We start from the raw sequence: 13505 nt of genomic DNA, 5'->3' as shown, positions 1-13505 counted from the left end.
TTGAGTTTGAAAGTTTAAAAAGTACTTTTAATTGTTTAAAAGTTATTTTTAAAAAAAAATTATATGTTTGATAAATTTATAAAAAGTGTTTTAATCACCTAAAAGAGCGGAAAATTTTACTTTTTTAAAAAACTCCAAATTAAAACTTTTATCGAAAAGCTCATGCAGATAACTGTATATTTTTAAAAAACTAATGTAACTAATTTTAAAAGTGCTTTAAATACATGTTTATCAAACAGTAAACAACGTTTGAAGTATAGAACTTATTATTTAAGTTATAAACTATAAGCCCCAAAGTCATAAGTTATATTTTTCACCATAATTCCAAACATGCATTTAGTATTATGGAAAATGCTGATCTGACCTCTCAAATATATCGCTAAAAATTATCGTTAGTGCATTTATGTTTTTTTAAATATTAAAAAAAATTCAAACACAAATATACTAACAGCAATTTTAAACGATACATTTATAATTACATTAAAAGGATAATATAACATTTTACTAGTATTATTTAGTTGCCACGTCAAAATATCAAAGTAATGCCAAAAAGTAAGAAACGAAACTATATTACTATGATAGCGACAATAGAGCTTTGGAGTACATGATTGGTAAATGCGAATTGCCGATCTGGCATGTTCCTAGATGCTTCTTCTGTGGCTCCTATTGGCCGAAGCAATACATGACTTGTAAAACAGTGAAACACAACACGTATTAAAAATGGAATATATTTATTATTTAAATGTCATGCCAATACGGTTTTTGTTTGTATTCTCTTAACTACAAAAAGGTCCCAATAAAGAACAAACATATTTATGATTTGGATGACTTCATAAGCCATAAAAAGAAAATCTTCTATAATTTATTAAAAAAATATTATTATTATAATATTTTAAATAATTTAATAAATCAATTAGAAAAATAAATAGATACTTAAAAATATAAATTAGTGTGATTAAGACCAAAAAAAAATGTAAAATGAAGTACAATATTTTTTATTAAATTAATTTTAAAATACACTTTTAATATCTTAAAAGCATAGAATCATTTTCTATTTCGAATAATGGTGCACTTACAATTTTTTTACAGTTATTTTATAATTTATTTTTAGACAATTAATAAAATCATATTTTATTAAAAATAAAATTATGAATTATTATATATAAAGTTATAAAATAATTATAAAATAGTTGTAAAGTTATCTTTTTCATTTGGATAATAATTGTTAATTGAAACCGATTTAGAGAAAGAAAAACAGCTACGAAGTGCTCGCAAACAAAATTAAGTTGTTATGCCAAAAAACAAAACAACTTATCATAGTTGTAGACATGATATCATAGGCTCATAGCCGTCACCCGAATGACTTCCCAAAAACACAGAATAGTCACTCTTGCGAACGAGGATGATCCGAAAAAGTTTGTGGTCGGGAGGTTTCGATGAAGAGAAGTAAAAGATCCAAGAGAGAGATTCAACATGGATTTCTCCGGAGACAATACGAAAGGCTTTGTTTTGGCTTTGCTGTCAAGTGGGTTCATAGGGGCAAGCTTCATCATCAAGAAGAAAGGCCTTAGAAGAGCAGCCGCAACTTCTGGTGTCAGAGCGGGTGAATTTCTCTTCCTGCATTCTTTTTTGGTATTAATTTTGGTTTTTCTTTAATGGGCTTTTCTTGAATGTTTAGGTGTTGGTGGGTATTCTTATCTCTTGGAACCTCTGTGGTGGCTGGGAATGATCACGAGTAAGTTTTTAATTTTTGTTCCCTTTTATTGTTTATATTTTCTAAGCAAAATGGGTTTGATTTGTTGTGATATTTGCTTAGTTTCTATTCCTTTTTAGGTCATGCAAACTGTTGTCTTTGTATAATGGATTATACAAACTATATGTGTATTTCCCATGTGTCATTTTGTGCTCCATTTTGTGAATTGTAATTTCATTTTTCTTTCTGCTTTTTGGTAGCACGAGGTGTTCAATTTGATGGGCTGCTTCTAAATAGCAATTGCCGTTATTAATCATGGGTCATACTACAGATATTGTGAACTTCTATTGGAATTTGGTCTTGTTCTCACTTTCTGCAGAATCTCTCTTGTTATATGATTTCTGAAACAGTGATTGTTGGAGAGGTTGCAAACTTTGTTGCATATGCATTTGCCCCTGCAGTTCTTGTTACTCCTCTTGGCGCGTTAAGTATTATTGTCAGGTAAGTTTTTGGCTTGCTTTGAGTTTCTTTCTTAGCTAATTATGTGTTCTTCTAGTGTCATATAATGCGGTTGCTTTGTTCTGGTAATGACTCGGATTGTATGGTGTAGTGCTGTTTTGGCTCACTTTTTCTTGAACGAGAAGTTACACAAGCTTGGAATTTTGGGCTGCGTGATGTGTATTGTGGGATCCGTCATAATTGTTATCCATGCACCACAGGAGCATCCCATTACGTCTGTTCAGGAAATATGGAGCATGGCAACTCAACCAGGTAAGAGTTTACCCTCATTTTTGTGTCTTGTTTTGCATATATCACTTCAATAAACTTAAACATGACCTCTCTGTTTCAGCCTTTCTGCTTTACATGGCCTCTGTAACTGTATTGGTTTTCATTCTGGTCATCCATTTTGCACCACAATGTGGGCACACGAACGTGTTAGTTTTCACCGGCATCTGTTCTTTGATGGGCTCTCTCTCGGTACATCATTTCAACTATCAGTTGCTTATTTTTTTTCCTGACCGAGTACTCTAACGTTAGATGCGCACACACACACACACACACACTCTCTCTCTCTCTCATTAATAGTTTCACAATCGTTTCAAACAATGCTATTGAACTTCTACAGACTTCCACAAAGATCAAATAGTTCTTTTTCTAAACATATTTAACAAGATTCAATCCTATCAGAATGGAAGTTTGAAATCCTACCTTATTTGAAATGGTTGTTATAAAATGTTGGTAGACTCTAATTAAATATCTTCACTTCCAGTTCCTTCTACTAGTTTTAGTATTGACTTTAAGTTTGTCTCAACTCTGGAGGTCTGGTGGAGTAATTTATTTATTTATTTATTTGATAAGTATAAATCAGTAATATATTTATTATTTATTAGATAAGCCATCATTTGTTTTGTTTTGGATAGGCTTCTGGGAAGTTCCACTTAGCTCTCCAATTCATAATTTATACACCACGGATAGGTTCATTTTTTTTAGCTTTTGAAGCCCCCATTTTCTTTGGCCGTTTCTTCTTCTAAAATTGGATTGCAAAACTTACACATGCAGTCTTTTTTTCTTCTTCCTGTGAGTGTAATCACCAATAATTGTGCAGGTGATGAGTGTTAAAGCCCTTGGAACTTCACTAAAGTTAACGTTCGAGGGAAAGAATCAGTTAATATATCCAGAGACATGGTTTTTCATGTTGGTTGTGGCTACATGTGTCATCACCCAGATGATTTACCTCAATAAGGTCAGTATGGGATGGTGTTGTCAGTGTTTAATTCAAGCTAGGATAATTTTAAGTTTTGAATCTACGGAATTCCTGGAACACTAAATATTGGATAAAAGTTATCCTTTTTATTGCTTTGATTTTTTTTTCCTTTCTTGCTCTTTTTCACTCCATGTTTGCTACTTATTTAACTAATGAAAAGCCTTCAAGAACATGTGCATACTTGTCTATCGCAATTTCGATATGCTTCTTGATATGTGGTCTTCCCAAAGTTTTGTGAGCAATATATAGTCCACAATCTTTTGCTTTCCTTCCTACATCAATTAGGTACAGTTGACTGCCTTGGATCTTCCAAAGTGATCGGATGACTTAAGCTTACTCCAATTAATTTAGGGATATTGAAACAAACTAAAAAGTATGCCAGAATCTGATGTGTGGTATTAGTAATATTCCCTTTCCCATGAAGTTATTCGTGGGAGAAGTATGTGGGATATACCCGTATCTGACAATTTTGTTTTCAGGTTCTGAGCATTAATAAAATGGTATCTATTTTGATGGATACAAGGCATTAGACTTAGTAGTCACAGTTATTGTCCCATGGTAATCAAGTATCACTATACGAAAATAAATTAAGTTTCTAGTTCCAATTTTCTGTGTCTAGCTTTCCATCACTTCACAAGAGAGAAAATTAGGCTTCGTTTGGAAGTCAAACTCATCTCAACTCATCATTACAATTTTTTCAAATTCCAACACAAAATATAATAAACAATTCAACTTTTTCAAATCTCAAAATAATAATAATATTAAAAAATAATATTTTAACAATATTTTATCATCTCAACTCACTTCAACATCCAAACGCAACCTAAGTTTTTCCCTGTAACTATCCAAGGAAAGCTCAAGTCACATATTAGTTTATAATTCAAAAGAAATAGTCAATGTGACCATTGGAGTCCCTTAAAATGATTATAAACTGCAAAACTTATCACTCACTAAACAATGTGGATCCCATTTACCACCTTCCTTTTTTTCATTATAAATCAAAGTATTTTTTTTTTTCAAACTTCTACCTCCTAGAAGTCAATCCCATAATAGATATTAGTCAAATTGTGTGGCCAATTATATCTTTTCTCATTGCCTTTGCGCCAGCCTCACGTGACTTACTAAGGTAGTTGGGGATAGCAGCTTGCAGATGTAATTTTACGAAGGAACTTGCTCTAAGGAGGTAAAATGAACTGGGGGATGTCACCAAGTGTTAGAAACAGTTCGGAGTGTTTTATACTGCCCAATAAATTACTTGATACACTTGCCAAGATTTCTCAGGAATGTATAAAAACTCCTCGAAACAGAAAAGCATGTTACAGGCTGCAAAGTTCCTTGAAATTTTCATCTGAAATGTTAGTAGAAGAAATAATCATGTGATTGCCGTGCATATCCTGCTCATTTTTCATTATCAGATTTGTTGAGCTTGAGTTGAACCTAATAGTACTTCTAGATCATACAGACGGTTTCCTTGTGACTAATTGATAATGCATTTCTGAAATATGTCAGGGTAATGGCGCAAGTAAAAGGAAATATGTCAAAATTCAAGAGTTTCTGGATGTTTCTTGATGCCTACAAAGTTGTAAATTTTTAGTCTAAAATATCTGCTCTAACAACTTTACTCTAATGTTTTAGGCGCTCGACACATTTAACACAGCCGTTGTCTCCCCCATATACTACGTGATGTTCACAACACTGACAATCCTAGCCAGCGTCATTATGTTTAAGGTATTGTCAAGTCAGTACTGATTTTTGGGATTGGATGTTCTCATTTTACTAGTTTAGCTTCATTTTCAAGTTGGCTTTATTAAGCAGAGCAAGCAACATTGCAAAACTATTTCTTGCGGCATGAACTCAGTATGCACAAAATGGATTTTAAAACTGATCAAAGACAACCTTTAATGCAGCATACCACTTTGTTAAGTGCTGCAGACAAATCTTGGCTTCTGCTTAACAATTTCTGGACTTGCTGTGAGCTTCTGCCAAACCCAGTTTGTTTGTGGGAGTGGAGAAATTTTTTTTTTTTTTTTTTTTTTTTTTTTTTTTTGTTGATTGGGGCTGGAAAGGGTTAGAAATGACACCTGCAGAAGAGGATATGATATCCAGCAGTATCTTGTTAAATATTACACCTATTGGCCAGGTCCACACCTTCATTGTAAATCCTAAGTTTGAAGGGTCAGTGCATCTGAAATAGACAGTTGGAGAAACGTTTGCTCCCATTTAGCTTACTTGACAATTGAAAGTAGTAGCTGTACCTAGTTTACTAGAATCCTATAACCAAACCTTAGAACCCGACTCTTGCCCTTGTTTTGAGTAAAAACTGTTTCATGAGCCTGGCATTCCTTGAGAGCAGATACCTGGTGAACAAAAGACTTCTCTCATTCTATCGCTATGATCACCTGTATATGTAGTTGGCCTTTTTCTTTTACACTCGTATCATATTTTAAGCTTAAATACTGCTTGATAAACGCATTGTATGGTGAAACTTATGGTCTCAGGATTGGGATGGCCAAAGTGGAGGAACCATAGTATCAGAAATATGTGGCTTTATTGTTGTGCTCTCTGGAACAATCTTATTGCATTCGACCAAAGACTTTGAGAGAAGCTCATCTTTTAGAGGTGTGTAATTCACTTGTACCCTTCTCTTCTCATCCACTCACTTCTGTTTCGGATCAACATATCAAGCCTTGATTTATTTTGGCTTTTCATGCTTTCTTGTAAAATTAACGACAGGTAACTTCGCACCTGTGTCCCCCTCATTATCTACCCGACTCTGCAGCGGAAATGGGGAATTACTGAAGTATGAAGAGGAAGAAGTAACACCTCCTGAGGAAGTTTGCTTAAGAAGACAAGAAGTGTATTAGATTGTCCCATTCAGAGGATACTATTGCATTACTTCAAATCAGCAGGCAAGGCACAACTGAAATTTGAACAGCTTTGAGAAAGATGCCCATCGGGTGACTCTCCACTTCCAGTTCTGGTCATAATATCCCATACAATGATGGAAGAATTTCAGAACGTATTCAGGTGGTTGTTTTCTTGAGCATCATCCGGATTTCATTGGTTTTTTTTTCGTATTTTTATGTCTGGTTTGGAGGAATGCGTCTAAGGTGCATAGCTGTACAGTTTGTCCAAGATTACCAGTTTCTTCATGCGTGGTTTGTTCACTTGTCAAATAAGGAAAAGGGCTTCAGTTAAGCAAGATTGAATCCCTCCAGACTCAAGAACCTGAGTTCCAGCAAGGAAGGCAGAAATCTTATATTCGACTTGGTGAGCTTCTGGGTAGCACGAGTGATCTCTGATTTGATTTTGATTTTAATTTTAATTTTCTGGGAATGTTTGTGACTCAAGAAGAAGGATATAGTTGTAGGGTATTTACTATTTTTACAATCAGCTGTAGCCTTTCATAGTGATTGCTGTAGAGCGGTAGATTTTTAGAGTGGAAATGAATGATGATGCTTTGTCTACTACATTTCTTACTGTTAGGGTGAACACAAAAAATATAGAGTAATATTTTTTTTTTTTTTCATTCTTTGTGCAAATTAAATTGGCAATCTAGTAAAAATAATCTTACAAACATAATAAAAAAAATCAAGCAACCCACAAGCAAGATAACAACAGATTTTTACATGGAAAATTCTCCAATGTGAATGAAAACCCACAGAACCTAATCCAGTTATAACTTCCACTACCAATAATGGTTTACAGGCTGTCTTCTCTATAGCAATCTCTAGAGATTACCATTACATCAAGAATTTTTATATTTTTAATAGTGAAATAATTTGTAAATAATAGTGAAATAATTTATGTTAAGAAATTATAGAGTTTTGGGAAAGGAGAGTAAAAAAATTGAATAAAAATAGTATAAAGTTAAAATATTGTTAGATTATAATTTTTTAATATTATTTTTATTTTAGAATTTGAAAAAATTGAATTATTTTTGTGTTTTGTTTTGAAATTTGAAAAAGTTTTAATGATAAAGTAATGATTAGATAAAAAAAGATTAAGATTTGAAATTAAAAAATATTTGTGTTTTAATAGTATTTAAATATTGAGGTGAGATAAAATGAGACTAACTTAACATTCAAACTGGCCATAATCATCACCGTACAAATTAACATAAACTAGAGCAACAAGAAAGGTTTCACTGAGTGGGTATTTGCAGTTAAATAATCGAAGAGGAATTTCAACAATCAGCCCCAGTCAAAACGAAGCTCTAACCGTAAGAAAAACCATATTGAAGTTCGGTCAAAACCGGACTAGGAATGATTCCTTGAAACTCTTATGCAAGTGTAAGTAAGAGAAATGATAGATTTACTATTGTATATAAAATAGTATTATTTAAATTTTATTTTAACTTTTATTTTTGATTTGATGGGTTTAAATTTAATAAAAAATATTATTATAATTAAATTGATATATTGATATATTTTTTTGTTTTTTAAAAATATTTAAAAAAATATGAATAAAATAAAAATAAAATAAAATGTGAAATTTATACTAGTGAACATGCTCAATTGTGTATTAAAAATGTGAAATTTATATTAGAAAAATGATAATGCTAGTCCTCCCGCTACTGCTTGCTTTTTTTTTAAGGGTACCTTTGCTTACTAAATCAAACTCAACTCATCTCAAATTATCATTACAATTTTTTTAAATTCTAATATAAAATATAATAAACAATTTAACTTTTTCAAATCTCAAAATAATAATAATATTAAATAATAATATTCTAACAATATTTTATCATCTCAACTCAACTCAACTCAACTCAATTCAGTTTAACATCCAAACGCAGCCTTAATTTTAGGATTATGAAAATATTTTTTAATGATGTTGTAAATTTTTAAAAAATATATATATTTAAAAGTGTTAAAAAATAAATGTAAAAAAAATGAGAAAAAAACACACTAAAATAATTAGCGGAAATCAGCGATTGCTGTAGTGCCGCTTTAAATTTTTAAAAAAATGATATTTTCATCATTAGTTCTTACAGTTTGGTGTTATTGCTAGACTTTTTTATTCTTCTTTTTACTTAATTATTAATAAAATATTTTTTAATAATATTGTGTTTTTTTTCATTTTTTTAAAAAATATTTTAAAGTGTAAAAATAACATATGTAAAAAAAAAGGACCAATTATACTTAACTGGACGTAGCAAAAAAAAAAAAAAAAAAAAAAAGTTGAAGCCCATTTATTTATATCAAATCTTACCGAAAATGTGTTGACAGAGGAAATGATAAAACTGACAGCAAATTATTAAGTGAAGGGAGCGTGCAGCACTGTAAGGCAAAATAAATAAATAAATTAAAATCTAGCCGCCGAGCATGTACATTGGATATGCCCCCAATGCATTTGAATTTTTGTAAATATTTTTTAATATCATTAATTATTAAAAAATATTAAAATATCCGAGCAATATCGAAAGTATAATTTTTCAAAGAATAAATATAAATATAAATTATTATTAAAAGTATCCATTTTACACATATAATGTGATATTATTTAAACCATACATCTTTCTAAATAAGTGTTAGAAATAATCAATTAGAAGTAGTCATATAATAAATGTAAAATATATACTGTTACAATAACTTCTCTCCAACATTACTCTTTATAAAAAGACAAACCCTAGCCTTAAAAATTTTCAAATTGCCACCAACACGTACCACCACATGGGGAAACAAGCTGGGGTGCCATGTTCAGATGTCCTCTTTCCTCAGACATCTCCTCTCCATCTGCTCTCCATCTCCTCCATACAAAATGCCATCTTTGCTCTGCTTGCTTTTCTGAATAGGACAGGGTAGGTAACAGAAACGAAAGGAAATATGTCCTATTCCAGAGTGTCTGGAAACTGGATGTTTTTTTATGCCAGCAGGCTGCAAAGTTGCAATTTTTTAGTCTGAAACATCCATTTTAGAGATAAGACAAAGACCAATGACATGACATCTGTCACAGGTGTCTCCTCTTTAGCCTAACAGGCAAACCGCCCCTCATCTTAAGTAGTAAAGATAGCATGTAAGGCGGGTTCATCATCTTCTCTGCACTCCCACCTCCATCAATGGCCACGATTTCAAACTCATACATCAAAGCCGCCGCAACAGACTTCATCTGCACGTATGCCATCTCCTTCCCCAAACAAATCCTGGGCCCTCCATGAAACACAGGGAATCTGAACTGATCCAACGGCATGAAAGCTCCATCCTCTCCCAACCACCTCTCAGGCCTATACTCCCTACAGTGCTCTCCCCACACCTTATCCATCCTCCCCATTGCATAAGCCGAGTAATCGGCGAACCACCCCTTCCCGACGTGGGTCCCATCTGGCAAGACATCATCGGCCACCGTTAATCTCGAATTGATCGGTACAGGTGGGAACAATCTCATGGATTCTGTTAGAGCTGCGTGTAGGTAATCCATCTTCTTCAGCTCCTCGTAGCTGAATATTCCCGACCCTTTTTCCGGCACCGACGACAACTCTTCGTGTATTAAACTAGCGCAGCGAGGATGGCCGGATATCAACCAAAAGAACCATGTCAAGGCCGTGGATGTTGTGTCTCTCCCGGCTAGTATGAAGCTTATGATTATGTCCCTCAAGAACTTCCTCTTGTGTTCTTCATCTTGAAACTCCACATTCAAGGTCGAGAACATGAACCTTGATAACAGATCTTGACATTTACGTGTTACTTCTCCTTGTTCTTTGGACCGAATGATTTCCATGGCGTATTGGTCGATCACTTTTATGGCTTCTCTGTATCTTTTTTCCGAGCCTATATTGAGAAATCTTCCCAGCTTCCACAGTAAAGGCAACGGTGACAGAAACCTTCAGGAGCTAATCTCCACGGCATCATCAAAAGCTTTGACAAACTTGGAGCTTGGGAGGTTTTGATATATGCTGTCGGAAGTCAAGCACACGGGGTTCACACCGAATGCGACCTGACATATGTTATCGAAAGTGAATCGTTGTAACACGTCTTGGAGATCGATGGCTCTGTTCTCCTCGCAGGCTGCAGAGAGGTAAGGAATGAGGCGGTCCGAGATTTCTGATGCAACGGTGTCGGAGATGAAGCGTTTGAGTGATGTGGTGTTGAACTCATGGCTGGCAATCTTGCGCTGGAGAGTCCAGAGATGGGCATCGACGTTGAAGATGCCATCGCCGAGGAGCTCGGTGAGGACTTCGTGGAAGCGAGAACCTTTGATGTAGTTTGGGAAGTTGGAGTGGAGAAGGTGCTCGATGTTGGTAGGGTTGGCCGTGCAGATTCCATGGGAGAGGTTGAGGAAGGTGCGAGCTCGGAGGGTGGATGATGGGGTTTGGGAGAGCATATCGGCGACCCAGTCGTGGAAGCGATGGCGATTGCGGAGAAGGCCGGGTAGGTTTCCAATAATAGGGTAAGACTGGGGGCATGGTGTGCTAGTTTTAGAGGGAGAGAACGTAGAAATGGAGAGGAAGTGGAAGATGAAGAGGAAGAGTGGGATAAAGAGGCACTGCAATAAGGCCAAGGAGGAAACAGAATCAGTAATCATGTCGAGATTCAGCATAGTTTCCTGTTTTTTGAGGATCAGAAAGTTTCTGCTCTAAATTTCAGTACTAGTGCTTCATTTCTAGGCGCAGCGAAGATCGAGAAGTAGTCAATGGATTCCAATAATTGAGGCAGCTTTGACTTTGAGACACAGAAACAGTGCGAGATATAGGAGATGAAAATGGCGTCAAAAGAGAGAGAAGAGTTCGTGTGATTGGCCAATTTAACTCCGAAAATGAAATTTTAAAACCCTGGTTTGTTCAGGAAGACGAGCTGGTCGGAGGAGAGAAAATGTAACAAGTGATGGAGTTTGTTTGGATAAGAGGAAAGTGAGAGAAAAATGATCTGCGTCCAAGAAAGAGAGGAAACTAGACGCTGCTTTATTTATCTGACTGGGCCTTGAGCTTGTTTGTTTTCAGAGATGAGAGATGAAATAAGATGAATTGAAATTAAAATTAAAAAATTCAATAAAGTATCGTTAGAATATCAGCTGCAGCAACTGATATTAGTCATGGCAATCCTTGTATGCCAGCGTTCACACTCCTATATTTGTAAAGTCACAAACGTGCAATCCATGAAGATCTAAAGGTGCTATGCTTATTAGTTACACTCTTCACTCTTAAAACATAAAAACTACTCCATGCATTACACTATATACTAACGTGCTATCAGTAACTACCATCTCTATCTGACATGGGTTAACAAATGGATTTTACAACACCTAAAAAAAAGAGCTGGCTAATGAAATCCGTTGAATTAAGTGTAAAATCAGCCTTTCAAACATTGAAATTGAATGTATGAAAATGGATTGTAGATCACTTTCTAATATCTCAGATTGTGCTAATCATATACTAATTCGCACAAAAGGAGTATCATCAACATAATAAGAAGCAACCAATATAAAAAACAGAATGCAGCTAGACCAGGTTGGGCTAGGTGAAGATTCAAATTAAAATGCCAACCAGTCACCATTAAAGAAGAGGAAGAAAACATGTGAAGTTCAAATATTTTAGATCTTATCGATGTTCGATATTGCCACCTCTTGAACCTTCCACAATACTCCCCGCCCCCGGCCGCCGCTTACACCACCAAATTAATCACTATAATTGTTCCGAACATTCTAAACTTTTTCATATCTAGAAAACCACAAATCAATTAACCATCCATGATTTCAAAACATTGACCTGAGGCTGTTGTGCTGCCAGCAGATCTTTCCAATGTCTGTTAATTGGTTTTATGCAGAACATACGCAAGAAACAAACATCAGATTTTGGAATCACTTCCCCAAAAAATTTTACTTAGAAATTGAATCTAAGTTTCATAGTATGTTAAGACACTATCTAATGGCCATATTATACATCACCTAACTTCTTTTCTTTTTCACAGTCCGCGAAAGCCTTCATTTTGAAAGATCATATCCAAAGTGGAAGAAAGAAAGCTTCAAATTTTATTTAGTACGCAGGATGAAGAGTAGTCAACCGTGAGTTTACGCAATCACGAGTTTAAGTTTTAAGATAAGTACCTTATACCTAATAGCCTCATACGTACCATACACAGCACCTGCATAATCATCGCATATGATTAGAAAAAAAATGGTGTCAGAATTATAAATCAGGACTTGCTACATTTCAAAGAGTATTAATGAAACATGCACGAAGAACCGATAATAAATTGAAACTTATTCATTTTCAGCGATTTCCCGAGCTTCCATGATCTCAAGGAAAATAAACATATACATATTCTCGGATCGTCATCAAGAAACTCTTAACATAAATTGATAAAAGATGTATCCATAAAAGATACTAATGGTCGTGCTGTTTATTATTCACCATAAGAGGAATGCATTCAAGGATAATTTTCTCTTCTTCTTTTCAGTTTTTTCTTTCAATACAACTTGTAGTCGGGCGTAAACTTTTTCTGGGTCATCTCTATTCCAGATCAATATTAAGTATAAAAAATAAATTTTTTAGATAAGAAATAACGAGTCATCATCTGTAAAATTATAGAAGTGGTGAAGTGGGTAATGTCTTAGACAAAGAGCTGGCTTCCAAATGGATGGAGACACCTTTAGGTTTTAGCATTTGCAACGCCAGAGACTAGTGCTAGAAAAACCCCGAGCAAAACCGAGACCCAAAAAAAAAAGAAACAGGTGAACAAGTAGGCAACCAAAGAACTGGGTTTTAGGGAGTGGGGTGGGGGAGGATTACCGACGGCGCCACCAACAGCACCACCAACTGTAACTCCAGCGGTCACGCTAGCCAAGCAACTGTCCCTTGCCATCGACAGTTGAAAGTTGAAATGAACTGTCTGTCGCTCTACAGTTTACTTTTGCTTGTCAAAATGCTCGTAAAGAAAGAAAAATAAGCCAAGAAAAAAAAAATAATATGTATGTTTCCGTTGCCGGGAATCGAACCCGGGTCTCCTGGGTGAAAGCCAGATATCCTAACCGCTGGACGACAACGGATTGTTTTGCGAGTTTATTTAATTTAAAACTCTAATTTTCTAGGTAGTAATTCAGGGACTTCAC

The 13505-nt window shown here is 34.7% G+C and overlaps 1 protein-coding gene, 1 non-coding gene and 1 pseudogene across 4 annotated transcripts; 1 reads left to right on the top strand and 2 right to left on the bottom strand.

Annotated features, from left to right (window-relative positions):
* Positions 1-1297: 1297 nt before the first annotated feature.
* On the top strand, positions 1298-6979 carry LOC121239181 (probable magnesium transporter NIPA6). 3 transcript variants are annotated; one of them, XM_041136336.1, is made up of 9 exons: positions 1300-1603; positions 1679-1735; positions 2104-2194; positions 2304-2464; positions 2544-2671; positions 3300-3437; positions 5094-5186; positions 5957-6077; positions 6192-6979. In XM_041136336.1, exons 1-9 carry the CDS (start codon positions 1474-1476, stop codon positions 6320-6322), a joined length of 1050 nt encoding a protein of 349 aa, XP_040992270.1. In that variant the 5' UTR covers positions 1300-1473; the 3' UTR covers positions 6323-6979. The 3 variants fall into 3 exon arrangements, with proteins under 3 accessions (XP_040992271.1, XP_040992270.1, XP_040992272.1); XM_041136338.1 differs by having other exon boundaries at positions 1520-1603; positions 2073-2194; XM_041136337.1 differs by lacking the exons at positions 5957-6077; positions 6192-6979 and adding an exon at positions 5366-5945 and having other exon boundaries at positions 1298-1603.
* A 2383-nt stretch (positions 6980-9362) lies between these two features.
* On the bottom strand, positions 9363-11144 carry LOC121239180 (annotated as a pseudogene).
* A 2226-nt stretch (positions 11145-13370) lies between these two features.
* TRNAE-UUC lies at positions 13371-13442 on the bottom strand. The gene has a single exon. It is a non-coding gene; the product is annotated as a tRNA-Glu (tRNA).
* Positions 13443-13505: the final 63 nt, after the last annotated feature.

Source organism: Juglans microcarpa x Juglans regia, chromosome 7D (genome assembly GCF_004785595.1).
Source record: "Juglans microcarpa x Juglans regia isolate MS1-56 chromosome 7D, Jm3101_v1.0, whole genome shotgun sequence".
Taxonomy (NCBI): domain Eukaryota; kingdom Viridiplantae; phylum Streptophyta; class Magnoliopsida; order Fagales; family Juglandaceae; genus Juglans; species Juglans microcarpa x Juglans regia.
Note: the sequence above shows the minus strand (reverse complement) of the source record. Positions and strands in the feature narration are given on the sequence as shown.